Source organism: Cololabis saira, chromosome 20, assembly GCF_033807715.1.
Source record: "Cololabis saira isolate AMF1-May2022 chromosome 20, fColSai1.1, whole genome shotgun sequence".
Classification (NCBI taxonomy): domain Eukaryota; kingdom Metazoa; phylum Chordata; class Actinopteri; order Beloniformes; family Belonidae; genus Cololabis; species Cololabis saira.
This window is the reverse complement of record NC_084606.1, coordinates 11518552-11544636: the sequence shown is the minus strand read 5'-3', so window position 1 is coordinate 11544636 and position 26085 is coordinate 11518552. Positions and strand designations below refer to the sequence as shown.

The window sequence follows — 26085 nt, the reverse complement described above, 5'->3', positions numbered from 1 at the left end:
ACTTGGGGGAAAAGGAAGTGGTTTAGGGAGTAAAATTGTAGCTCTACAAAGGTAGTAAACCATACGGGAGCATTTTTTGGCAAAGCAGCAGAAATTGGCAGAACACCGGTCCTCGGCCTGTTATTGGTCCTCGCCGGAGCTCGGCCTGTGATTGGTCCGCGCAGGTGTTCTGCCAATTTCTGCTACCTGCCGAGAAATGCTACTTTGTGGTTCTGCGCATGCGCACAGTCGATTTTTCAAAGTTTGATTGATAATATGGGATGTTGAGTATTTGATCCTTCAAAAATACACTACCCATAACATGAATTGCATTACACTTTGTGAACATTATACGATAAAGAAAAAAAACAAACAATTCTATCGTTTTATTTGATATTCATCCAGTCATTCGCCTTTATTTAACCAAGCAGGTCATTAAGAACACATTCTTATTTACAATGACGGCCTGGCAAGCGACAAGGACCACTTGGGGGAAAGGGAAGTGGTTTAGGGAGTAAAACACACTAAAATTGTAGCTCTACAAAGGTAGAAAACCATTAGGGAGCATTTTTTGGCAAAGCAGCAGAAATTGACAGAACACCGGTGCTCGGCCTGTGATTGGTCCTCGCCGGAGCTCGGCCTGTGATTGGTCCTCGGCCTCAGCTCTGCTCGGCCTGTGATTGGTCCTCGCCGGAGCTCGGCCTGTGATTGGTCCTCGCTGGAGCTCGGCCTGTGATTGGTCCGCGGGGCTGCGTGTGTCTCCGTGTCCGCTGCAGAGAGTCACCTTGCGTAGCTGCTGCTGCTCGCCGCTGTACCAGCCTAGACCAGGGGGACTGTCCGGCCCAGAGGCACTCCGGCACTCCGGCAGGCAGGCAGGACTGTGAGCGGGTCAGAGGTCACGAGGTCACGAGCAGCCGGGGACGAGCATGGCGCAGGCGAAGCCCAAGACCTCCCCGAAGGCCATCAAGTTCCTGTTCGGGGGCTTGGCCGGGTAGGTAGCCGGGGCTAACGGGCTAATGTCAGAGGTCGAGAGAGATGAACGACCCTCAGGGTCGTTTACTGACGGGGTCGATCATTAACCACCTCTATCTGCAGGGCCGGTAACAGCCTGACAGCAGCTGAGCCAGACTGTAACACTGGTGTTAGTTAGGGAGGAGTCGTGATGGAATCACAACAGCACTGGTTTGGGTTTATTATGAGGTAAACTGCTCATAAACACAAACCAATGATGGGCATCACTGGTTTGTTTCTCTGACGTAACCAGTCACTGCCATGACAATGTATGTGTCATGTAAATGTAAATGTAAATGTACTTTATATACAGAGGTGTCAAAAGTATTCACATTCATTACTCAGGTAGAAGTATAGATACTAGAGTTTAAAAATACTCCTGTAGAAGTTGAAGTATCAACTCAAGTAAAAGTATAAAAGTACTGGTTTCAAAACTACTTAAAGTATAAAAGTAAAAGTAATGTAAGGGGGAAAAAGCCATTGAAAATGAATGCATCTATAATGCAAATATATTAAAGAACCATATATGTGTACTATTGAGCATTAACATGTGTTTCTGAGAGCAGGAGATATGATGACTAGTTGCCTATAAGTATTGTAATGGTGCAAAAAGTCAAACTTCAGAGGCGTGTTATCATTTATCCTAACCTTTAGTGGAATGTACATCCAAGTTTAGTTGCAGGAATCTGAGGGAACGGATGTAAGAACAAAACTGGACAAGAACATCTGAAACAACCACAACCAAATTCACTCTATCCGGATGGAGCAATTTAGCTGGATAGTTTTTATTTAAAGGCCGAAATGAAATAGAGTAACAAGGCTGTTTTTAAAATGTAAGGAGTAAAAAGTACAGATAATTGCGTGAAAATGTAAGGAGTAAAAGTAAAAAGTCGTCTGAAAAATAATTACTCCAGTGAAGTATAGATAACCAAAATTTCTACTTAAGTAAGGTAACAAAGTATTTGTACTTCGTTACTTGACACCTCTGTTTATATAGCACTAGGGCTGCAGCTATCGAATATTTTAGTAATCGAGTATTCTACTGAAAATTCCATCGATTAATCGAGTAATCGGATAAAACATATTTTTGTTTAGTTAAAGAGCAATTATAAATATACATAAGATGTTAGATGTTAATTGACATCACTAAGATTAAATTATATAATACAGTAGGTTCATGGCTGTGCATTTAAAAACCCTGAACTTACACCAGTTGACCAAATTCATCGCCTTCACTCAAAAAACTAAGTATCTTACCAAGAAATATTCTTATTTCTAACCTAAAAATGCCATTACACCTGATAACACACATAACTTAAAAGGTTAGGTGTTTTTCCCACGTGTTTCAATTGAACTTTCATTTGTGTCAAGCAAATTTTAAGTTCTAGTTACGGTAAGTTTAAGTTAAAGTCTTTAAGATTTTAAGTTTTGGCAGAGTTCAAAATAAAATTATGAGACCTTATGAGCACATTTTCTTTTAGTTAAAACTGTAGCGGGAACAGATGTTTAGAGGAACCTATGTATGTACCGGGTTAGAGGGGGGACATATAGGAGAACGGACCAGAAGAATATAGCGTGGATTAAAAATAAAAGTTAAGCACTGAGCTACATGTGTCTCCCGTCTGGACCATTGCATACTCATTGCCTGAACATGTTACTAAAACCAAACAAATCCGCCGCCTCTTTCTTCTTCCTTTACGTGCACGGCGTCAGCGCGTTGTGCCGCATTAAATGTAGTCTTGGGGGCGAAATACCAATGCCTTGGGCTGGCAAAATTAAACGATTCCTCGAGGCAGAGAAAATTCCTCGATCATTTTTTGTACCGTAATCGAATTACTGGAATTATTCAAGGAATCGTTTCAGCCCTATATAGCACCTTACATCGACCTACAGGTGAACCAAAATGCTTTACAGAATAAACATACAATCAAGACAAAAAAGTGCTTGCAGAATAAAACATACCATCAAGACCAAAGTATAAAAAAGTGTTGCCACACTACTGGGTATTAAAAGCCACCCTGAATAAATACGTTTTCAGTTTAGATTTAAAAAGGCCCAGGTCAGAGATCACACGTAAGTCACAGGGGAGCTGATTCCAGAGCCTGGGGCAACTGAAAAGGCTCGGTCACCCCAGCGCTTCTGCTTTGACCTGGGCACTTCCAACAAACGTTGGTTGGAGGATCTCCGAACCAGTGTTTGTGTCTATGACAGTCTGCCGCCAGTGGTTCGTGTTTTCGGTGACGTAACCAGGGTTCCCACTATTTCCCTGAAATTATTTTCCAGGAAATTTTAAGCCAACATTGTAATTAAGAGTTCTTCTCCTACCTGTGGTCTCTGTGAGCATCTCACTCTGTTGACAACTACTTTTATTGAAATCAACAGGGTTAAGTCGACATGAAAAGTCCTTAATCTCTCTAATTTCTTCCCCCATCAATCTGTGCACAGATCCTAACAGAGTTCCTAAAGCTTTTCCACTTACTTTCTATTGTCAGATGATAAAACAAGTGTGAAATACTGGATAAATTCAATTTTATTTATATAGCGTCTTTTACAACAGAAATTGTCTCTAGGATCTTTCCAGAGACCAGAACATGAGCCCCGAGCAATTATTACATAAACATAACAGAAACACCTGCAGGTAAAAACTCCCCCAGTGGGAGGAAAAACCTTAAGCCAAACAGAAAAACTCCCCTTTAGGAGGGAAGAAACCTTGAGCAGCGCTGAAGATCACCTGTTACCTGTAATTACCTCCCGCTCTGCTGAAATCACAGTTGCATCCCGTTCAGTGAAGGCCACGCCCACTCCAGCTCTCCTCCACCTGTCACTCAACACAGGACAGGGAGGAGCTCGTAACCGTGGGAGAGAAAACCCTCACATCTAGCGACACTTTTCAACTTTCAGTCGCTAGTTTTGTCTCTAAGCGTTTAGTCCTTTTTTTTTTTCGTTTTCCAGGACGGGTGGGAACCCGTGGGAAATGTCAGGGTTCTGGTACCTGAGAGGTTGTTTTCTTAGCTGTCTCCTGATTGGTTGAATCGAGATTTTAGAATTTGGTTCTGGAATCTTCCATAGAGAGAGGACTGCACAGGATTCAGGTCCAGTTTGCAGTTCAAATTCAGGACCAGGTCCAAATTTGGATTCAGAATTAGTTTCAGGCCTGGATTCACATTCAGATTCAGACCAACGTCCAGATTAGCTTTAGGTCCAGATTCAGGTCCAGGTTTGGGTCCAGATTCAAATCGAGGTCCCGGTTCAGATTTAGGTCAAGATTCAGGTTCAGGTCCACAATTAGGTCCAGGTACATATTTGGGTCCAGATTCAGGTTCCAGATTGAGGTTGAGGTCCAGGCCCAAGTCTAGACTCTGGTGTAGGTCCAGATTCAGATTCAGGTTGAGATCCAGGTCCAGATTTAGATTTTTAGATTTAGATTTATTTATTTGCACAGTTAAACATTACACAAATAAAATTACCAACTTTACAAATTAAAGTGCAGGAAGAGGCGAAAACTCAAAAGAGCTTATCAGGTGCCTCCACCTATAGTTATAACATAACATTTAATATCATACTTATAAAAACAAAATATACAAATGAGCAGTTAGAAATCTATAGATGATAGAAATTAAAGGAAAATTACAAAGAATTTACACAAAAGAAAAATGATCGGATAAATGAAAAATGATAGAGTACAATTTAATAATTTAAGAAACAAACAAAAAATATACGACTAAATAACAAACCAAATGAACAAAAACAAAAAATAATTTCAAGGAGATTACACAAGGCGGTAAAATTTTTCAGCACATCCATTACTTATGCCAGAGCAGTTCCATTTACAAAACAAAAATTAAGTGGTGTTTGAGACATCCTTTAAAATCTTGTACAGAGAAGCATTTTTTTGCTAAATGGGAATATGTATTCCATAGTTTGACACCCCTGTACCGTATTGCATATTTACCCCTGGTTGTAACACATTTTGGAGGATGCAGATCTAACTCTCGACGGGTTGCATAAGTATGGACCTGAGAGTTTGTAGTGAAATAGTCTTTGAGGTGAGCAGGAATGCTTTCCTCCTTTAAGACCCTATAAATAAAAACACATGTCTGATAAATATTTATGTTATAAAAAAGATTCAGGTTGAGATCCAGGCCCAATTCTGGATTCTGGTGTAGGTGCAGGTTGAGGTTGAGGTTGAGGTTGAGGTGTAGGTTCAGGTCCAGGTCTAGATTCAGGTCCAGATCCAGATTCAGGTCCATTAAGAGTCGCATATCTGTGTGACTTGTGTGCAGCTATTAGTGTTTCCATCCAGTTCTCCTTAGCCCCGCCTCCAGCTATGATGTCATTGTGATGTAATGTTTGTGTACAGCTGCATTCATAGAGACACACCAGCAGGACCTGGACCCTGGAGCGGCTGAACTGTCGTCACGTCTCACCTCCCTGGGTGTGTTTCAATCTAGCTGTTTGTAACCCGTGGCTGTGTCTGTCCAGGATGGGGGCGACGGTGTTCGTCCAGCCACTGGACCTGGTGAAGAACAGGATGCAGCTGAGCGGTCAGGGGACGACGGCTCGAGAGTACAAGACCAGCTTCCACGCTCTGTTCTCCATCCTGAAGAACGAGGGAGTCGGCGGCATCTACACCGGGTGAGAGAAAGCTGTGAGGGTCCGGTCAGCAGCCGGGGGGGAGGTGGGCGGGAGCAGGGGAGGGGGGGCAAGGATGTGGTCCAAGTCGGAGGAACATCAGATCCAGCTGAAGGCTGCTGTCCTGGATGGGATGATGGGGGCGTTGGACGATGCCTAGAGATGCACCGATCGATATCGCCCAATAATGCCCCTATCGGGTTTGATCGGAGTTCTCAAAATAATAGTTCAAAGCAGGCAGATTCGTTTACAACAACAAACTGCCGCCCCTGCGTGCGTTCCCACATCTCAGACAGAGGTGTCCTGAGGGGGCGTCGCCGGTCTGGGAGTTTTACAATGTCCGAAAAGGACCACAAATTCGCAGTTTGCAAGCTGTGTGCAAAGGAGATACCCCGAGGAGGAATGTTACAAAAGAATTTCAACACAACGAAGCTGATAACATTTTAAAGTTTCTCACGTCAGGGAGTATACAGGACTGTCTCAGAAAATTAGAATATTGTGATAAAGTCCTTTATTTTCTGTAATGCAAAAATGTCATACATTCTGGATTCATTACAAATCAACTGAAATATTGCAAGCCTTTTATTATTTTGATATAGCTGATCATGGCTTACAGCTTAAGAAAACTCAAATATCCTATCTCAAAAAATTAGAATATTCTGGGAATCTTAATCTTAAACTGTAAGCCATAATCAGCAATATTAAAATAATAAAAGGCTTCCAATATTTCAGTTGATTTGTAATGAATCCAGAATGTATGACATTTTTGTTTTTTTAAATGCATTACAGAAAATAAAGAACTTTATCATAATATTCTAATTTATAATAATCTGAGACAGTCCTGTATAAAGAACAGTAGCGTGCAGCAACGCCGCTAACTCAGCTGAATGTAACAGAGACCTATAAACGACAGCAGAAACAGCAAGAAAAATAAAGAACTACATCGTAAGGTAATGGACTCATAAGCCTTGATCATCAGCTGCTTTTTGTTGTAGAAGACATCGGGTTTAAACGCGTAGTTAGTTGCTTGGATCCGCTGTATGCGCTGCCAAGTCGTAATTATTTCACTGATGAAACCCCGTCTGAGTTATACTCACTACATACAGTCAGAGAGCAGGTTTCGACATTTTTTTAGTTTTCTAAAATGCATTTGCAGATTTTATTTCTTTGTAGACGGTCGTTTATTTTTATTAACTGACTACTATTATATATTTTCGCAGGAAAAATATCACTGCTAAAAAAGATGAGAAGATATTTATTCTGAGAATTTCAGTTTTGAATACGAGGAAAGTGACAAAGTAAAACAGTTAAAAAAGAAGTGCTGACTTTTTCGGCACACTGGCGTAAATATCCGCACCAATTTTTAAAAATAAATACACTTAATTGTACTGGAAAAATCTCTAAATCACAAAGAAACACTCTCGGATGTAATAAGAAAGATTTTGCTTTTAATTAAATTTCCTATAAAAAAGCGAAATATAAAAAAAACATATTTGTTTCTGTTTATCTTTGTAAAATGATATTAAAAGTATCTTACATAATTTGAAAAAAAAAAACGAGAAATGTCAAGAAAAGATCCTGAAGAAATATATTTTACATAATTAGAGTGTAAACAAAGTGCATATTTCCTTTAAAATGAACTAATCTGATATTGGATTAGATAACAATAGTAAAAAAAAAAAAAGAATTAGAGAAAACATTTTCTGCACCGGTTTTGTTATTTTGAGCGTGCGGCCCGCAAGAAAAAAATTGGTCAAATCCGGCCCGCCAAGCAAAATGGGTTTGACACCCCTGCTCTAGAGGGTGAAATATTGCACATCAGCCTGCAATAAAACAGTGTTTAATTCATGACACTTTCTCATCTCCTAATTTTGATACCTAATAATACAATGTCAGTGTTGTGTACATGAGACAACAATATTGAAGAATTTATGGATTTCACACTGTGATCGGCCCTTAAAATCCTGATGGTGCATCTCTAGTGGAGGGTGGGGTTACAACAGGGTGGTGGAGTCGGGACTGACGTCGGTGTTGGTGTCAGTCTGTCCGCAGGTCTGCTGCGTCAGGCGACCTACACCACCACCCGCCTGGGCATCTACACCATCCTGTTTGAGAAGATGACCGGAGAGGACGGCCGGCCGCCAAACTTCTTCCTCAAGGTGTGTCCGTGTGTTTTATTGGTTTTTTTTTTTTACATTTATCACACAGAGATGAAAAGTACAGGACATATGCATGACTTCAATTTGCACATTAATCCCCAAAATGTTCAGCTGAAACATTGACACAGTGAGTCCACCATTCCAACACCCGCCCATAGGTTTACAAGATATAAAGCACACTTGAGGAGTAATAGAACAGAAGTGAAAAGGGAAAAAATAAACATAAAAAGGGGAGTGTTCACTGCTGCGATCGATCGTGTGTGAGTTCCATCCTATTCATTGTCAATGGGCTCCTGTAAGGAGTCATAGAAGTCTATAAAGGGACTCCATATTTTGAATAAAGATTGAGAGAATCCCTTGAGTGTGTATTTGATTTTTTTTTTCTAGCTTTAAAGGAGCATGAGGCTCCTTTTAAGAAATGAGACTCTCTAGCGCCACCCTTCACCACGACGGCTGTTGGGGGTACTGCAGCCAACAGTGAAGCCGGCACGGGAGAACGGGGAGAACGCACATGCAGCGTCATGTGACGTCACATCTGCAGCCCAGCGCGGGAAAATCGGGACCGAATTGCAGCACATTTTGCAGCAACAGCCTGTTCAAGGCAAAGGAGAGATACACTAGAGGGCTCATTCTTTTGGGTTTGGAACGCTTCATCTGACATTATTACTAGAAAACTTAAAATGTATACGGATTTTTTTCATAAATCTTGCCACAATCCGACCTCAAGCTCCTTTAAGAAGTACATAACATCATTGACCCAGTGAGAAAAGGAAGGGGTGTGGTAATTCGGAAGAGTATTAGGGCCAGGCAAGAGAAAAATAAAAATAATATTTTAGAGGAGGAAGATTTTTTTTTTTCATTATGTACTTCGAGAAAAAAGTCAAAATGTTGAGATTAATGTTGAAGTACAATTTCGAGAAAAAAGGCGAAATGTTGAGAAAAAAGGCGACATTTCGACTTTATTCTTGACATTTCGACTTTTTTCTCGAAGTGCACAATAAAAAAAAATCTTCCCCTCTCAAATATTTTTCCTCCTGCATGGTCCTGATACTCTTCCGTAGTGGTAAAGGCTGTAATAACATGGGCTAAGCAGCACGGTGGCTTAGTGGTTAGCACTGTTGCCTCACAGGCCCGGCAGGGGCCTTTCTGTGTGGAGTTTGCAAGTTCTCCCCGTGCTTGCGTGGGTTTTCTCCGGGTACTCCGGCTTCCTCCCACACAGTCCAAAAACATGCATATTAGGTTAATTGATGACTCTAAAATTGCCCGTAAGTGTGAGCGTGAGTGTGATTGTGAGCATGGTTTGTGTGTCTATATGTGGCCCTGTGATGGACTGGTGACCTGTCCAGGGTGTAACCCCTGCCTCTCACCTAAAATGAGCTGGGATAGGCTCCAGCAGACCCCCGTGACCCCGCAAGGGATAAAGCGGGTAAGATAATGGGCTTTATCCGGTAAGGCAGCTGGAGATTCCTCTGGTGTTAGACCAAAGAGCACGGATCGGATCAGGGACCAACTGGGTTCCAAACGTCTTTAAACGTCTTTAAAAACACTTATCCAAAAGGTGGAGAGGTTGGGAGACAGCCAGAACACGTGCATTAGGTCTGCTGGTTGGCCTTTACGTCGGGGGCCTGTGTGTGTGTTTTAGACTTATTGCTCACTCGGGGCCGAGCCAATCATTACATGGGGAAGAGTATCAGTGAAGGCGAACCCCAGTACTCCCGGTCAAGGAGAAAGTACATTCACTAAGTCAAAAAGCCTGAGATTGCCTACAAACCCAAACCCAAAACAAATCCTCTTCATCTGGAATATAATATCTGATGCTGTGCCAGGGATGGATGCAGATTATAGCAGATGGACCTTGATGTTTTTTCCAGATGACAAGATTTACCTGAAAATTCAAAACCTCAGTTGCACAGTAAAACTGCCTATTTTTTGTGAAATTATTAATGGTCAATTTAGGGCTGGGCGATATATCGAGATTTTAATATATATCGATATATTTTCAAACGCGATATGGTACGAGACAATATCGTTTATATTGATTTAAAAAAAAAAAAAAAAAATTTTTTAAATGATTTTGATTTAGCTTATTTTGTGACAAATTGACTTGGATTATTTGAGATTTGCACAAATGTTTTGTTATTTGCACTGTCAACCTCAGTGGAAAAGTCTGCCTGTTCCTGTCTACATTGTATTAATTGCACAGTGTATTTTAATTTAATTGTTATGCAGGAAAGGGATATTTGTTTTATTTTATTCAAGAAGCATTTTTATTCTATATATGCAGGCAGTATTTTTATTTCATTTGTTTTATACATTTTGATATTGTGCAGACCTCTGTTTGAACAAAAATTTTATATGCGCGTGTGTGTGTATGTATGTATGTGTGTGTGTGTGTGTATATATATATATATATATATATATCTCACATCCGCAACTGCACAGACTTACCCACCTTCAAATCACATCTCAAAACTCACCTCTTCAGAACAGCTTTTAATGTGTTTCTTATCCTTTATCTTATCTTTTATCTCTTATCTTTTTATCCTGTGGTTTTTAATTTTAGATTTTCTTGATCTCGATGTTTTATCTTTGTGTCTGTGAAGCGTCTTTGAGATCTTTTAAAAGCGCTTTATAAATAAAATGTATTATTATTATTATTAACCATGGTGCTGACCTGCTCCCCCTGCAGGCTCTGATCGGTATGACGGCTGGTGCCACAGGAGCGTTTGTGGGGACGCCGGCGGAGGTGGCTCTGATCAGGATGACGGCGGACGGCCGGTGAGATGAGCCCTGTGTGTGTGTGTGTGTGTGTGTGTGTGTGTGTGTGTGTGTGTGTGTGTGTGTAATGCTGATGTGTGTCTGCAGTCTGCCAGCGGACCAGAGGAGAGGATACAGCAACGTCTTCAACGCCCTGGCTCGGATCACCCGAGAGGAAGGACTCACCACGCTGTGGAGGGTGAGAGTCTTCGTCATCCTTTTAGACCAGGGGTCGGCAACCCGCAGCTCTAGATGCGGCTCTTTAGCGTTGCCCTAGTGGCTCCTGGAGCTTTTTCAAAAATGTTTGACCTTTTATTTCCTTTTTTTCTTCTTTTATTTTTTTTCCCTTTCTTCCCTTCTTTTTTTCCTCTTTTTTTCTTTTTTTCTCTTTTTTCTTCCTTTTTCCTGTCCTTTTTAATCTCGACATTTCAACCTTTTTCTCGAAACTTTGACTTTTTTCTCAACATTTCGACTTTTTTCTCAAGATTGTACTTCAACATTAATCTTGACATTTCGACTTTTTTTTTCAAAATTTTGACTGTTTTCCTCGACATTTCGACTTTTTTCTCGATATTTCGACTTTTTTCTCAAAGTGCATAATGAAAAATAAAATCTTCCCCCGCTTGCCTTCATTCTAAGGCTTATACAAGACTTTTCATTTTTTGCGGCTCCAGACATATTTGTTTTTTGTGTTTTTGGTCCAATATGGCTCTTTCAACATTTTGGGTTGCCGACCCCTGTTTTAGAATATCCAACACGTCCAGACAGTAGAACCAGAGTCTGGATGGGTTTAACCAGAACCTGATCTCTGTCCCAATTGGGTGTTTGAAGCAGTGCAGTTCATTCATGAAGGTTTCTGTGAGCGTGATGCTGGATCAAGCTTCTCGTTGGTGCACGTAATGCTTGAAAATAAAAGTTGTTTTAGGTTTTTGATATCGGGTTCAGAGTTTTAAAAGATTTTTTTCATGAATTTGATCAACTCCATGTAGTCTGTTATGTACGGAAGAGTATTAGGGCCAGGCAGGAGAAAAATAAAAATAATATTTTAGAGGAGGAAGACTTTTTTTTCATTATGCACTTTGAGAAAAAAGTCGAAAAGTCCAAATTTCATGAATAAATTTGAAATGTTGAGAAAAAAAGCGAAATTTCAACTTTATTCTAAAATTGTATTTCAACAATAATCTCGACATTTGACCTTTTTCTCGAAGTGCACAATAAAAAAAAATGTTCCCCTCTCAAATATTTTTCTCCTGCATGGCCCTAATACTCTTCCGTAGTTGATGAGACGATGATGAGTGTAAACCTTCATTAGGGACAAAGTGAACAGATTAGAGTCAGAGTGAGGTCGTCTTGTTGAGCTTTAGGCTCTAATTCTGAGGACTTGCCACCTCACTGGGACTTGAGAACATGGACTTAGACTCGGACTCATCTGTTACTGACCGAGACGACCTCATCTGATGAATCTACCAAAGTCAGAGCGACGCTAATATTTCTAGTTCAGCTGCTGAACAGTTGAAGTTGTTTCAAACTGCTAGTTTGTACAGGCTAATAAACATGTAAAAAAGGTGCAAATTTAGCTTAATGTCAACCATGAGCTTTGCAATGCTGATTGTTTTGAACATCAACATCTCTTGTTCAGCTGCATCAGTCCACAGAGCCGTCCTGGTTCCTTCACTTCAACAGTCTTTTGAAAATGACTAACAGCTTTTTTTCTTGCTGAGCAGCATTGAGACGAGTACCAGTGTAGATGTCTCATAGTTGTGTTATCTGTGTTGCAGGGGTGTATTCCCACCATGGCCCGAGCGGTGGTGGTGAACGCAGCTCAGCTGGCCTCGTACTCCCAGACCAAACAGGCTCTGCTGGACTCAGGTAACACACACACACACACACACACACACACACACACACACACACCACAGTAGAGTCCAGAGCTGTTGTGTTCACTGACTGTGTGTGTTGTCAGGATACTTCGGTGACGACATTCTGTGTCACTTCTGCGCCAGTATGATCAGTGGCCTCGTTACCACGGCAGCGTCGATGCCGGTGGACATCGTGAAGACGAGGTGAGACAGCACTTCTTTTATAAGAAATCCATAAGTAATCCATAACAATTTATTGAACATTGATTAATGAAAATTAGACATTCCTTTTTGATTGTGGTACATTGAACTATAAATGACTGGGGAGGGAAAAGAAGGAAAATAAAATGAGTTATATCAGCCATGCTAACATTGGTACTATTCTGTTGTCCTTTGATGCAACTGCTGCAATATCTGTTGCAAGACTTTTGTATCTGTAGCCAGGTATTTTTGGTCACTCAGGTTGTTTTTTTTTTTTTTTAAGATTTGTTTATTCAAAAAGAAATCCTGTACAGCATTGCTCACAATAGAATACAATACAAATATCTTTTTTGTTTTTTATAGCCCAAACAAAATGTTTTATATATATATATATATATATATATATATATATATATAGATATTATAATTACAATTCAATATTACCCCAAAAGAAATAAAATAATTGAAAAACTTGAAAAAAAGCGCTCCTCCCTCCCCTACATACCCACACAGAATCCCCTTGACCACCCCCCCCCAACACACACACACACACACACACACACACACACACACACACACACACACACACACACACACACACACACACACACACACACACACACACACACACACACACACACACACACACACACACACACTCACTCACAGCTTTCATCCAGGTTCGTGGGACAGAAAACTTCTTGAGAACTTCCTCCCTGGTATTCAAGTCACATAGACATCAGACACATAAATCCACGCAGACGCATCCACGCGGCGGCATGACTATTTCTGTACCTCCCTCTTCTTCTTGTCGTCGTCGTCCTCCATCTTAAACGTCTATTCCAGGGGTCTGCAACCTGCGGCTCTTCATCCTCATTGTAGCGACTCCCTTTGACCCTGAAAAAAACTTTGAACATAAATAAATTATATTTTTGAATTCATTTTTAGTCATATTATTAGTTTATTTTGTTGGACAGTTATCTTGGAGTTTGAGTTGATGCCATCTAATTTTAAAAGAACTATTTTTAATTTCTATATTCATTTTTTACGGAACAGTATTAGGGCCAGGCAGGAGAAAAATAAAAATATTTTAGAGGAGGAAGTTTTTTTTTTCATTATGCACTTCAAGAAAAAAGTCGAAATGTCGAGATTAATGTTGAAATGTTGAGAAAAAAGGCGAAAATTTGACTTTATTCACGAAATTTTGACTTTTTTCTCGAAATTGTATTTCAACATTAATCTTGACTTTTTTCTCGAAGTGCACAAAAAAAAATCTTCCCCTCTCAAATATTTTTTTTTCCTGCATGGCCCTAATACTACTAATAATAATAATAATAATAACTTGTACTTATAGCGCCTTTCAAGAAACCCAAGGACTCTTACGTAATATTTAAAGCTGCTAAGCTGCAGCTACATTTTTTATTTATATTAAAGTGAGGTTGTTTTTATTTTATTTTTACACAAATATAGACTGAAATAGGCCTACAGTTCAATTTAATTTAATTTTAATTTACTTCAAAGTACACTGCACTTCTGTTATATTTAGGGGTTGTAACCGCTAAAATAAATAAAAGATGAAAACTTTTAAAATCTCTGTTATTTCTTGCGGCTCCCGACAATATTTTTTGTAGATGTGGGGGAAAATGTCTCTTTTTTGATAATAAAGGTTGCAGACCCCTGGTCTATTCCTTGTCTAACGGCGGTTCTTGTGTTCCAGGATCCAGAGCATGAGGATGATTGACGGGAAACCCGAGTACAAGAACGGTTTGGTGAGTTCACGTGGCACACGTCAGGGTTATTACATATAAATGTATCCCCACACATCATCTCCAAGGATTTATTTGTTTTATCAGTGTAGTTGAGCATTGTTTAAACTCGTTTCAGGAAATTTCAGCGTTTCAAAAATAATCAGTGGGATATTAACTTCTATATGAACAAATGATGAAGCGAATACCACGTGTGTTTCTCAGCGCTGAAAAAAATGAACCTTCATTCTCATGTCATGAAGAGACTTGAGCTCTGGCTGAAGCCACAGAAGCAGCTCCACCTGGACCCATCCGGAGGGCTCATCTTTACCAACTTCACATGGTAGCTAGATGATCCGGATCTTCAGCTCCTTTACTGGTTTTAGGTCTACTGGTCCGGGTTTTAGGTCTATTAATCCTGGTTTCAGGTCCACTGGTCCTGGTTTCATGTCTATTAATCCTGGTTTCAGGTCCACTGGTCCTGGTTTCATGTCTATTAATCCTGGTTTCAGGTCTATTAGTCCTGGTTTCAGGTCTATTAATCCTGGTTTCAGGTCTATTAGTCCTGGTTTCAGGTCTATTAATCCTGGTTTCAGGTCTATTAATCCTGGTTTCAGGTCCACTGGTCCTGGTTTCATGTCTATTAATCCTGGTTTCAGGTCCTTTAATCCGGGTTTTAGGTCTATTAGTCCTGGTTTCAGGTCCACTGGTCCTGGTTTCAGGTCTACTGGTCCTGGTTTCAGGTCTATTAATCCTGGTTTCAGGTCTACTGGTCCTGGTTTCAGGTCTATTAATCCTGGTTTCAGGTCTATTAATCCGGGTTTTATGTCCATTAATCCTGGTTTCAGGTCTATTAATCCGGGTTTTATGTCCATTAATCCTGGTTTCAGGTCTATTAATCCTGGTTTCAGGTCTATTAATCCTGGTTTCAGGTCTACTAGTCCTGGTTTCAGGTCCACTAGTCCTGGTTTTAGGTCTATTAATCCTGGTTTCAGGTCTATTAATCCTGGTTTCAGGTCTATTAGTCCTGGTTTCAGGTCTATTAATCCTGGTTTCAGGTCCACTGGTCCTGGTTTCATGTCTATTAATCCTGGTTTCAGGTCTATTAATCCTGGTTTCAGGTCTATTAATCCTGGTTTCAGGTCTATTAGTCCTGGTTTCAGGTCCACTGGTCCTGGTTTCAGGTCCACTGGTCCTGGTTTCATGTCTATTAATCCTGGTTTCAGGTCTATTAATCCTGGTTTTATGTCTATTATTCCTGGTTTCAGGTCCACTGGTCCTGGTTTCAGGTCTATTAATCCTGGTTTCAGGTCTATTAATCCTGGTTTCAGGTCTATTAATCCTGGTTTCAGGTCTATTAATCCTGGTTTCAGGTCTACTAGTCCTGGTTTCATGTCTATTAGTCCTGGTTTCAGGTCTATTAGTCCTGGTTTCAGGTCCATTAGTCCTGGTTTCAGGTCTATTAGTCCTGGTTTCAGGTCTATTAATCCGGGTTTTATGTCCATTAATCCGGGTTTCAGGTCTATTAATCCTGGTTTCAGGTCTATTAATCCTGGTTTCAGGTCTATTAATCCTGGTTTCAGGTCTATTAATCCTGGTTTCAGGTCTATTAATCCTGGTTTCAGGTCTATTAATCCTGGTTTCAGGTCTATTAGTCCTGGTTTCAGGTCTATTAATCCTGGTTTCATGTCTATTAATCCTGGTTTCAGGTCTATTAATCCTGGTTTCAGGTCTATTAATCCTGGTTTCAGGTCTATTAATCCTGGTTTCAGGTCTATTAGTCCTGGTTTCAGGTCTATTAGTCCTGGTTTCAGGTCCACTGGTCCTGGTTTCAGGTCTATTAATCCTGGTTTCAGGTCTATTAATCCTGGTTTCAGGTCTATTAATCCTGGTTTCAGGTCTATTAATCCTGGTTTCAGGTCTATTAGTCCTGGTTTCAGGTCCACTAATCCTGGTTTCAGGTCTATTAATCCTGGTTTCAGGTCTATTAATCCTGGTTTCAGGTCCACTGGTCCTGGTTTCATGTCTATTAATCCTGGTTTCAGGTCTATTAATCCTGGTTTCAGGTCTATTAATCCTGGTTTCAGGTCTATTAATCCTGGTTTCAGGTCTATTAGTCCTGGTTTCAGGTCTATTAGTCCTGGTTTCAAGTATGTAAGTCCTGGTTTCGGGTCTGTTGGTCCTCGTTTCTGGTCTGGTCATAGATTAGCACCGTTGGAGCAGAGTCCCTCCTTCACCGCTAGTTTGGATCTGACCTCCAACATAGTGTGAAATAATATCTTTCCGTTTTTAAGGAGGAAGAATCTCACTGTGGGGCATCAACTCTGTGTTCTCCCGTGTCCTCACGTGTTCTGGTGTGTGTTTTCAGGACGTCCTGATGAAGGTGGTGGGGAAGGAGGGCTTCTTCTCGCTCTGGAAAGGTTTCACACCGTACTACGCCCGCCTCGGCCCCCACACCGTCCTGACCTTCATCTTCCTGGAGCAGATGAACCGCCTCTACAAGACCCACGTCCTCGACCGCTAACCGAGCACCAGGCACACGTCCCCGAGCGCCGGAGGGCGGCGGCATCAACATCAGCAGCAGATTTAAAGGAGCGGCGCTGAGTTTTTTTTAATTTAATTTGAAGAAACAAGACACTGCTCCTTTAAAAACGTGTTTTCATGAAGCTCCACAATGACGGTTAGAGCAGGGATGGACCATTTCCACCTCACGCACACACTCGCACAAACACTCACATACACAGACTTGTCTTCAGATCTTTTTGTAAAGAAAAGAGTGTAAAATAAAGTCTCTGACATCATTCACTGATGTCAATCTTGTTAATGACAAGTCTTATTGTAGGACTGTGACCCCTCTCCCAACCACCCATAGGACCGTGGCGTCAGTTGGTTACCATGGTAACAGAGGGATGAATAAAAAACTTAAGTTTCAGAATGTGTTGTGTGTGAAAGTCACTGATAACCGCCTCCGCAGTGAATTGTAATATTGGTCTAATTGGCACTGAAGGAGAATAAAAACCTATGGCTGGGTTTGCAGCTGCGTCCGGGTCCGAATGCTGCAGCCTTGGTGCCGCCAGAGAGACAAGCGGGGAGATTTTCAAGGCTACTGGGATGTACAGTTGAGTGTCATCAGCATAAAAAGTGTGATTTACATGATGGTCTTCAATCAGCTGGTCCAGAGGGGGCATGTCTATAGAGAACAGGAGCGGAACAAGTATTGAGCCCTGTGGTACACCAGGGCTGGGGATCCATTCAAATGTCAAGAATCGATTCGATTCCGATTCTTAAGATTCAGAATCGATTATCAAGATTTTGTTCAATCCGACTCGATTCCGATATTGATTTGGGTTAGTGTTATTAAAACAGTTGTTTGAGCTGTTGCATGAATTATATGACTGTGTAGTTGTGCAACATATTAATACTAGTATTATATTGAGATTCAACAGCAAGTATTGGCAGCTAATGATGCTGTAAGGGCCAATCAGCTCCCAGAATGCTGATAGAACTGCTTTCAGAAACATCGTGGGGCAGAATTATCAAACAGATCCAGGGAGGAAACAGAGACGGATGAAATCGGTTTAATTCTTTCCCAGATTCCTTTTTTATTTTTTCCATTTTCAGTCTTTTTTGGGTTTTTAATTTTTGAGAATTTGGTTTGTAGCATTTTATGCAAATGTAACCCCAAGACAGTATATAGTAATTGTACTAATAAAAGTAATGAAATATAGACAATTTATGCAATTATAACTGAAAACTTTGTTTTCATACCTTTAAACATATTTCAAGGCAAAAACATCATGCCCAACAAAACATCCTTTTTTTGGGCATAAACACAAAAATGCCAAAAGTTGTAATGTAATGATGAAAAGAAAAACATCAATCTTTAGACACACGAATCGATTTTTAGGAATTAATATAAGAAACGATTTAGAATCGGAAAATCGATTTTTTTCAACACAGGCCTATGGTACACCACATCTCTGAACTGAGCAACCCAGGAGGTAAAAGTATTCAGAGTGATTGAAAAAGTTCTGCTAAGACGATGTCAACCGTATCAAAGGTGACACCAACGTACAGCATTCATCTATCTGCCCCTAGCAGTAGGTCATTGTCCTTATCGAGGGTTGCCTCTGTGCGGCGGAGCGCTCCAGAACCAGACTAAGAGCTACTGGAGACATGAACGGCATCAGCTGCACAGAGATCACCTTCTCCAAGTAGAAATCAGAGTTTAGATAACGGTCTAGAGTTCATTACAGACGTGGGCTCCAAACTGGGTTTCTTTAGCAGTGGGTCCATAACTGCAAGATTAAAGGCCAGTCCCTATAGTAGTAGAAGTTTATTGCAGACTTGTGGTCCATACAAAAACATAACATAGGACAAAAATACATACAAAACATAAAACCTGTCCAGCAGGGAGAACTACAAATACAGGCTTTTAAGCCAATGTCTCCTGAGACAAGAGAAGTATCTGACACAGCTCTTCCCAGGGTCATTTATATTTACAATGATGCCATTCACAGACTCATCCAAACGGCACATGAAACTGTGCATTTTACATTTCTAAGAACAGCTTGGAGAGTATTGACTCTTGCAGCCACAAACATCTCACTTGCACTGCACCATCTAGGCCTTTTGAGTAAGATTCTCATAGCATCATTATATGCAACTTGAAGTTTGTGGAAACTTACTTTTTTATAGCTTGACCACAAGTGAGCAGTGTAGAGTGGTGAACAATAGGCTCTAAAGAGATTAATTTTCACAGCTTCTGAGCACATGCTGAACTAGCGTGCGAGGATGTTAGCCTGTGCGTACATCCTGCGGCACTGTCTGTGGATATCGTCATCATCATCCATGTGTTCTGTGATAAAATGGCCGAGATATTTGACCATACTACAAACATGGAGACAATTAAAAGATAATTTAAAATCAGGAAATATTTGCCCCTTGTCCTCTTTACTTCTACAGATTAAAACAACACTCTTACTGGCATTATACTTGATATCATTATCAATGCCATACTCAGTACATATGTTGAGGAGCTGCTGGAGACCAGCGCTACTTGGGCTTAGCACCACCAGGTCATCCGCATACATCAAGTGATTTATTAGTTTATCACCCACCATACAACCAGTTTTACAGGCATTCAAGCGTTTAGACAGATCATCCATGTATAAATTAAAAAGTATAGGAGACAAAATTCCCCCCTGTCTAACACCATTGGAGACACCGAAAGGGAGTGATACAGTATTGCCCCACTTAACTCTCATGTCCTGGTTTGCATACCAGTAGGCTAAGATTCTTACTATGCTCCCAGGTACCCCTCTTTGAGTTAACTTTAGAAACAGCTTGTTGTGGTTGATGCGGTCAAAAGCTTTTGACGCATCAATAAAGGACATAAGAACTGATGAAACCCCCTAGCCCTACTTTTCAGCACTACCCCTAAATTTTGCGCGTTCCCATGAGGGTAGTGTTGTCCCAATTCCTCTTTGCATGTAGGGGTAGTGGCCATAACGAGGGGAAGGGGGTATGAATCTACCCCTTCATAGCGAGGGATTTCAGATGCTGACTAGCTGACTAGAGAAAATTTCCCAGAATGCTTTATGTAATCATTTGCAGACTGAATCAAACAAAAAAACATGGCGGATATTTCTCATTTTTAGTGAATAAAATCAATATTTTGAGTTAGTTTCTGCATAAAAATGAGTTTTGATTACATTTCTAGCGAGAAATATATATTTTACTTTCATAATATTCACTCAGTGAATGTACATAATCACTTGCTTGCCTGTTGCGAAGTTTTTTCAGATCTCGCCAGAATAAAGGCTGATTTATGGTTCCCCGTTACACCAACGCAGAGCCTACGCAGAACCAGCTGCTGCAAATTTCTTAACAGGCGTTATTTGGATAAACTGAGCCCAGGTTGGGGATCTTAACGGTTACTTTTACACCTGAAAAAATATGAAAACTTAATAAAGTGGCATATTAACAGCGCTACAGCGGAAATTAAAACAGCTTTTAGAACTCGGCTTCCTGACATGGTGTGACGTATGTGCAAACGTAACTACGCAGTCGCTTACGTACCCGAACGTAAACCACGCAGTGACGTAGAAAGTGGTGTCCCAATCCCTAGGGAAGATTACAAAACCCTACCCCTTGTGGCTTCATTTTGAGGGCTAGTGGTAGTGAGTAGGGTGAACATTGGGATTGGCCCAAAAGCGGTCTTGACAAGATCCAGAAGCCAGAGATGAATTAAAACTCATTCAAATAACGTGACCTGCTGTGGGGAATTCTTCTTTAAGCAGCCGAGTGGAAACAACATCCAGAAGGCAGGAAGAGGATGTCAAACGGGATACTGTATTGATGGACGTTCCGTATTGATGGATGTTCCATATTGATGGAGTGTTTGATGTTGTTTTATATGCTTATGCAATTCAACAGAGTGTCATCCCGTTCAGAATGAATGCTAATCAAAAACGTTTTTTATTTTCTCTCTCTGTTTTTTCTGTGAATTTTTTTAATTTCTGTTTGTCAGTTTCAGCACATGAGCAGGTGACCACATGATCTGGAAGTTTGAGAACATTTCCTAACCCCTCTGACATCTGGACAGCTGCACCTCTGACCTTAAAGCTGCAGCTCCGACCTGCTGGTTGTACCGTCTAGCGTCCAGCAGGCGGCAGCAAACATTTTCAGACAGAACCGCAGTGTTTGATCAGAACAATGGTAAAAAAAACTAACAAACTGTTCTTCAGGGTCACAGATTTCTTGTCCAGGTCAGAAGAGCGTCTTCTTAGAACCGTGGGCCTGTTAAGGTTTTTGTCTGGATATCAAACTGTTGCCGAGCAGAGGTGAAGCGTGGTCCCTGTAGAAGCTGAGCCTCTTCCATGACATCTCCTTCCTCATGACAAAATTTAACTCTGCTCAGTGTTCCTTTATTTTATTCATGCAGCTTATTTTATAACCCAAAAATGAAGCCTACACAAAGAAATCATGTGGACAACACTAAGTACCCCCATTCCGACTTACTGAGGATTTAAGAGGGTACGTTTCAGCCGGGTGAGGCTAATCATTGGTCTATGACACGGGTCGGCAAGTAAATTTGGCCTCGGGCTAAATATTTTCGGAGCAATTAGATGGTGGACCAGAACATCACATCAATCAGGCGAAACACGTTTTTTTTCTAGTAAACAAAACTTTTTTTCCCCTTATCTATAGGCTACTATTATATCTTGTACAAAAAAGTAATTTAAGGAAGTCATTCGTTTAAATGAAATAACTTAAAATTGCTATACTGTCTGTTATTAGTGTGTTTATTACTGCTTTACGCCAGTCTATGGCTGCGTTATGAAACAGCTTATAATAGTAACTTGGTGATAATAAGCCTGCTGTCTTTAATCAGCGACTTGTTACACAGACTGTCTTTTAAGACATGAATGTGTTATCAGCAAACTATTTGCCGTCTCCACAGATTCAATAATAAATGTGAATAATTTCCATTTTGAAAATGACTACTTCTTTGAGCCCAACTAACGTATAACAATTGTATGGACATCAGGATGGGCTATCTGTAAGTAACGTATTGTTGCGTTACATCCAAATGTTATTGTTTGTGTGCTGTTGTGTGCACAGAGAAATTAGCAAACATTTCTAGCAAGACAAAATGTCACTGTCCAAAGCACTGAAGAGGAAAGTTGGACTTCAGAGGACTTCAGACTTCAGGAGACTCTAGACTTCAGGGGACCTTAGACTTCAGGAGACGAATGGGATGCCTGGGTCTGGGGGCCTCCGTTGTCGGGCCTGCACGGGTGTCGCCTTGTTGGGGGGTTCCCTCTCTCCGGGCCCGTCTCCGGTCCCCCCCGCGGCCTCCGCGGTGGGGCGCCCCTCTGGTCTTGGAGGGCCACTTTCATGGGGGCGGGTGCGCCTGCCCGTGTCGGCCGCCGGGGCGGCTCTGTCTCTCCGGGCAGGCTGGCCCCCTGCTGGGTGGGGGTCGTTGGCCTGGAGGGTGAGGGCCTCCTGGCCGCGTGTCTGGCCTGGACCGGGTGGCCGGGGATCACCTGGGTCCCGGATCCCTGGCTGCTTCTTCCCGTGTCGTGGGGGCCCCGCCCGCGGGCCCCCTCGGCCGCCGCTGGGGGTGGGGGGGGGTCCTCGCTGTTGGTGGGTTGCCTCCCGCCCTCTTCTCCCCTCTGTGGGGTTGCTGGTGGCCTGGGTTCCGGGTTCTTCCGTGTCGGCCTCTGGTCTCGCGGGTGGCGGGGTTGCTCCCCCCCCCCCCCACTATAGATACACTTCAGGTGGAGCTTTGATAAGACTATCACACACACACACACACACACACACACACACACACACACACACACACACACACACACACACACACACACACACACACACACACATATAGACCGATACACCGGCTCGTCCACCTGCATGCTTGCTCTGTAGTTTTTGGGGTTAGTTAATCGTGGTAACTTGTGCATATGTATGTTTATATATATGTACATATATTAATGAGATAAATATATTAACAATGCACATATATAAGCCTTAGGTTCTTACCAGCATGGTATTAACCATTAATATGTGTGCAGACAAGTAAAAAATTACTTCAGGAGACTCTAGACTTCAGGGGACCTTAGACTTCAAGGGACAAGGACCAGATCTGGGACATCAGCCAGGTTTATTTACAGAATTAAAAGTGTGTTTGAGCGAGTGAACTTGTTCCATCATGGAGCCCCAACAAGGAGCCCCGGTTTACCGCCTTACATACACTTCAATATCAGCGGCTGACAGCAGGGAGTGTGTTTGTGTGTGTGTGTGTGTGTGTGGTGGCACCACTTCCGCTTCCCTCGCTCTCATCGCTGTGTTTCGACTTGACTCAGAAAACGGCTGCTGTGAAGCTTCTTCCTGCTTCTGCTCAGCGTTGACCTCCTTAAATGGAAGCAGTGTCAGACGTGAAGCGGGCGGGACGTCGAGGGGAATCACACGTCACGCGAGCAAAGCGGCAGCTCCAGGTTGTGGGGGCTGCCGGCGGTCCGAGGGTGGACCGGCCAGGCCCCGCTCCATCACCCCGTCCCATGAGGCCTTTCACCCAGGCTCTGAAACAACTGATCAAACATGTCAGCAACTCCCAGGTCTGTTGTAATCACATGAGAACACAGCAGAAATATGAATAACTTACAGATTTAGAGCTCTGGTCTGTTGGAGTCATGTAGTTTGAGACCCGTTCTAGGCCAAATAGTACGGGCAAATGCTACTAAGAAAGATTTAAATAAACTCCAGCTGGTTCAGAACAAGGCAGCACAAATTGTTCCCCAGTGTCCATATACAGTAAAACCAGTATCAACAAAGCTGAACGATAGCGCTAAAACGCCAGATTTTCAGATTATGAAGCTCAAGAATGAGATCAAGTCATATTTCGTCAGAAACAACTTTTCATTAACTGTATTTGGCCTTCAATCCATTTTTGGCAGGTGAAAATGCCTATTTTGTGTTGTAATGGTCCTTTAAAAGAGTTAAAAGCAATCATGTGAGCTTTAATGTTTATATTATGAAGCTCAAGAATGAGATCAAATCATATTTAGGTAGAAACAACCTTCCATTAATTGTATTTGGCCTTCAATCAATTTTTGGTAGGTAAAAAGACCCATTTTCAGGGGAGAAATCAGATTCTGGCAGGCAATCACTTTTTGGCACGACACTGGCACTGTTCTTGAACCAGAACTGAAGAAAGCCCGGCCGGGGCCCAGCGGGAGCCCGGCTGGGGTTCCTGGTTCTGCAGACGCAGCGGTGCTGGAGAACATCCATGTCCTCGGGCTGGGAATATCGCAGCCCTCCGCTTGTAGGAACTCGTAACGCTCAGCAGCCACACCTTCTCACATTCCTCCGAACCTCCTGAGGTGACGCTGCGACCAGGTGTGCTGCAGGTGGACGTTTACGTTCGTTCATTTGTTCATTTATTTAGAATAGGGACAGCGCATATTGATAAACATTTAAATAAGTACATTCATAAATGTAAATATGCCAGATATAGCGAACAGGCTAATTTTCATCTGCAGACCCTTGCCAGGTTGATGGCGACAGAATAAAACAAGGAGTCACAATTGTAGATGCACAATACATATAATATAGCAGAGTAGTCCACCTGACCTACAACTTACTCTACACAGTAATACACCCATATACATAAAATGAAATATACATAAAATGTTATTAATGATGGCTAAAAACAGGCAAGGGCACTCTCTCTCTCTCTCGCGCTGGGCTTGTTTTCGGAACAAAGTTTCAAGATGGCAGCACGCAGTAAACGCTGGTCAAGAGCAGAGACCATTTATTTATAAATAGCTTGGAGGACCTGGAAATAATTAAAACAACAGATGGCAGCAAACATAAAGATTTTGAGCTTTTCAAAGTTGTAGCGGCTAAGTTTGTTTTTCTTCCGGTCCGCCCCCCTATCCAATCAGAACCTTCCAAAACCCCAGACCTTAAGAGGAATTGGAGAAAGCCGATCAAATGTGTTTTCCATGTAAACCTCAATTCAGAATTACTATTTCCATGTAAACTCGAAGGAAAATAGTTTAATTCTGAATTTTTTAATTCGGAATAATTAATTCTGAATTAAAAAACATCATATAACCGTGGCCAGTGTTTACACTGTTGTTTCTCCAGGAGCCACTTCTTAACACTACTTTTGAGTGAGTAGTAGGACGGGGACTCTCTAATTGATTGTGGCACTGAATTCCACTGACGGGATGCTGTGAAGGAGAAGACTGGCTGCCTGGCTAAATGCCCTGATTCTAAATGTGCAGTCAGCCCTAGCTACACCTCTAGTAGCCCTGGTTGAGGTAGATTTGAGTTTGATGAAGCCAGATAGAGGAGGAGGAGGAGCTAACTCGTGCATGATTTTAAAAAGCAAGCAGATATTTTTGTATTTAATAAGATTTTCCCAGCAAAACAGATTATACTTTTTTATAAATATGGCAGTGATGATAAGTGAATGGCTTCTTATCTAGGGTTTTGAAGGCTTGTTTATATAGTGAGTAGTAGACCCGTACGGTTACCCCAGTACCTGTACTGCATGTAGTACCTGTACTGCGTGTAGTACCTGTACTGCGTGTAGTACCTGTACTGCGTGTAGTATCTGTACTGCATGTAGTACCTGTACTGCGTGTAGTATCTGTACTGTGTGTAGTATCTGTACTGCATATAGTATCTGTACTGCGTGTAGTACCTGTACTGCGTGTAGTACCTGCATGTAGTACCTGTACTGCGTGTAGTACCTGTACTGCGTGTAGTACCTGTACTGCGTGTAGTACCTGTACTGCATGTAGTACCTGTACTGTGTGTAGTATCTGTACTGCGTGTAGTACCTGTACTGCATGTAGTACCTGTACTGTGTGTAGTATCTGTACTGCGTGTAGTACCTGTACTGCATGTAGTACCTGTACTGTGTGTAGTATCTGTACTGTGTGTAGTACCTGTAATGCATGTAGTACCTGTAATGCTTGTAGTATCTGTACTGTGTGTAGTACCTGTAATGCATGTAGTACCTGTAATGCTTGTAGTATCTGTACTGCGTGTAGTACCTGTACTGCATGTAGTACCTGTACTGCGTGTAGTACCTGCATGTAGTATCTGTACTGCATGTAGTACCTGTACTGCATGTAGTACCTGTACTGTGTGTAGTACCTGTACTGCGTGTAGTACCTGTACTGCGTGTAGTACCTGTACTGCGTGTAGTACCTGTAATGC

At 41.7% G+C, this 26085-nt stretch overlaps 1 protein-coding gene across 1 annotated transcript; it reads left to right on the top strand.

Annotated features, from left to right (window-relative positions):
• The first annotated feature begins 736 nt into the window (after nucleotides 1–736).
• On the top strand, nucleotides 737–17278 carry slc25a11 (solute carrier family 25 member 11). Its single transcript, XM_061710367.1, has 9 exons — nucleotides 737–970; nucleotides 5473–5625; nucleotides 7664–7781; nucleotides 10471–10559; nucleotides 10647–10737; nucleotides 12317–12407; nucleotides 12502–12601; nucleotides 14316–14367; nucleotides 16712–17278. The coding sequence occupies exons 1-9, from the start codon at nucleotides 906–908 to the stop codon at nucleotides 16865–16867; spliced, it is 915 nt and encodes a 304-aa protein (XP_061566351.1). The 5' UTR covers nucleotides 737–905; the 3' UTR covers nucleotides 16868–17278.
• Nucleotides 17279–26085: the final 8807 nt, after the last annotated feature.

Excerpts from the sequence above, each read along its gene's own strand:
- slc25a11 (XM_061710367.1), top strand. The coding sequence starts at position 906 with ATGGCGCAGGCGAAGCCCAAGACCTCCCCGAAGGCCATCAAGTTCCTG. Across the intron at positions 12,602-14,315 it reads GTGGACATCGTGAAGACGAG|GATCCAGAGCATGAGGATGA; the intron begins GTGAGACAGCAC and ends CTTGTGTTCCAG. Across the intron at positions 14,368-16,711 it reads CCGAGTACAAGAACGGTTTG|GACGTCCTGATGAAGGTGGT; the intron begins GTGAGTTCACGT and ends GTGTGTTTTCAG.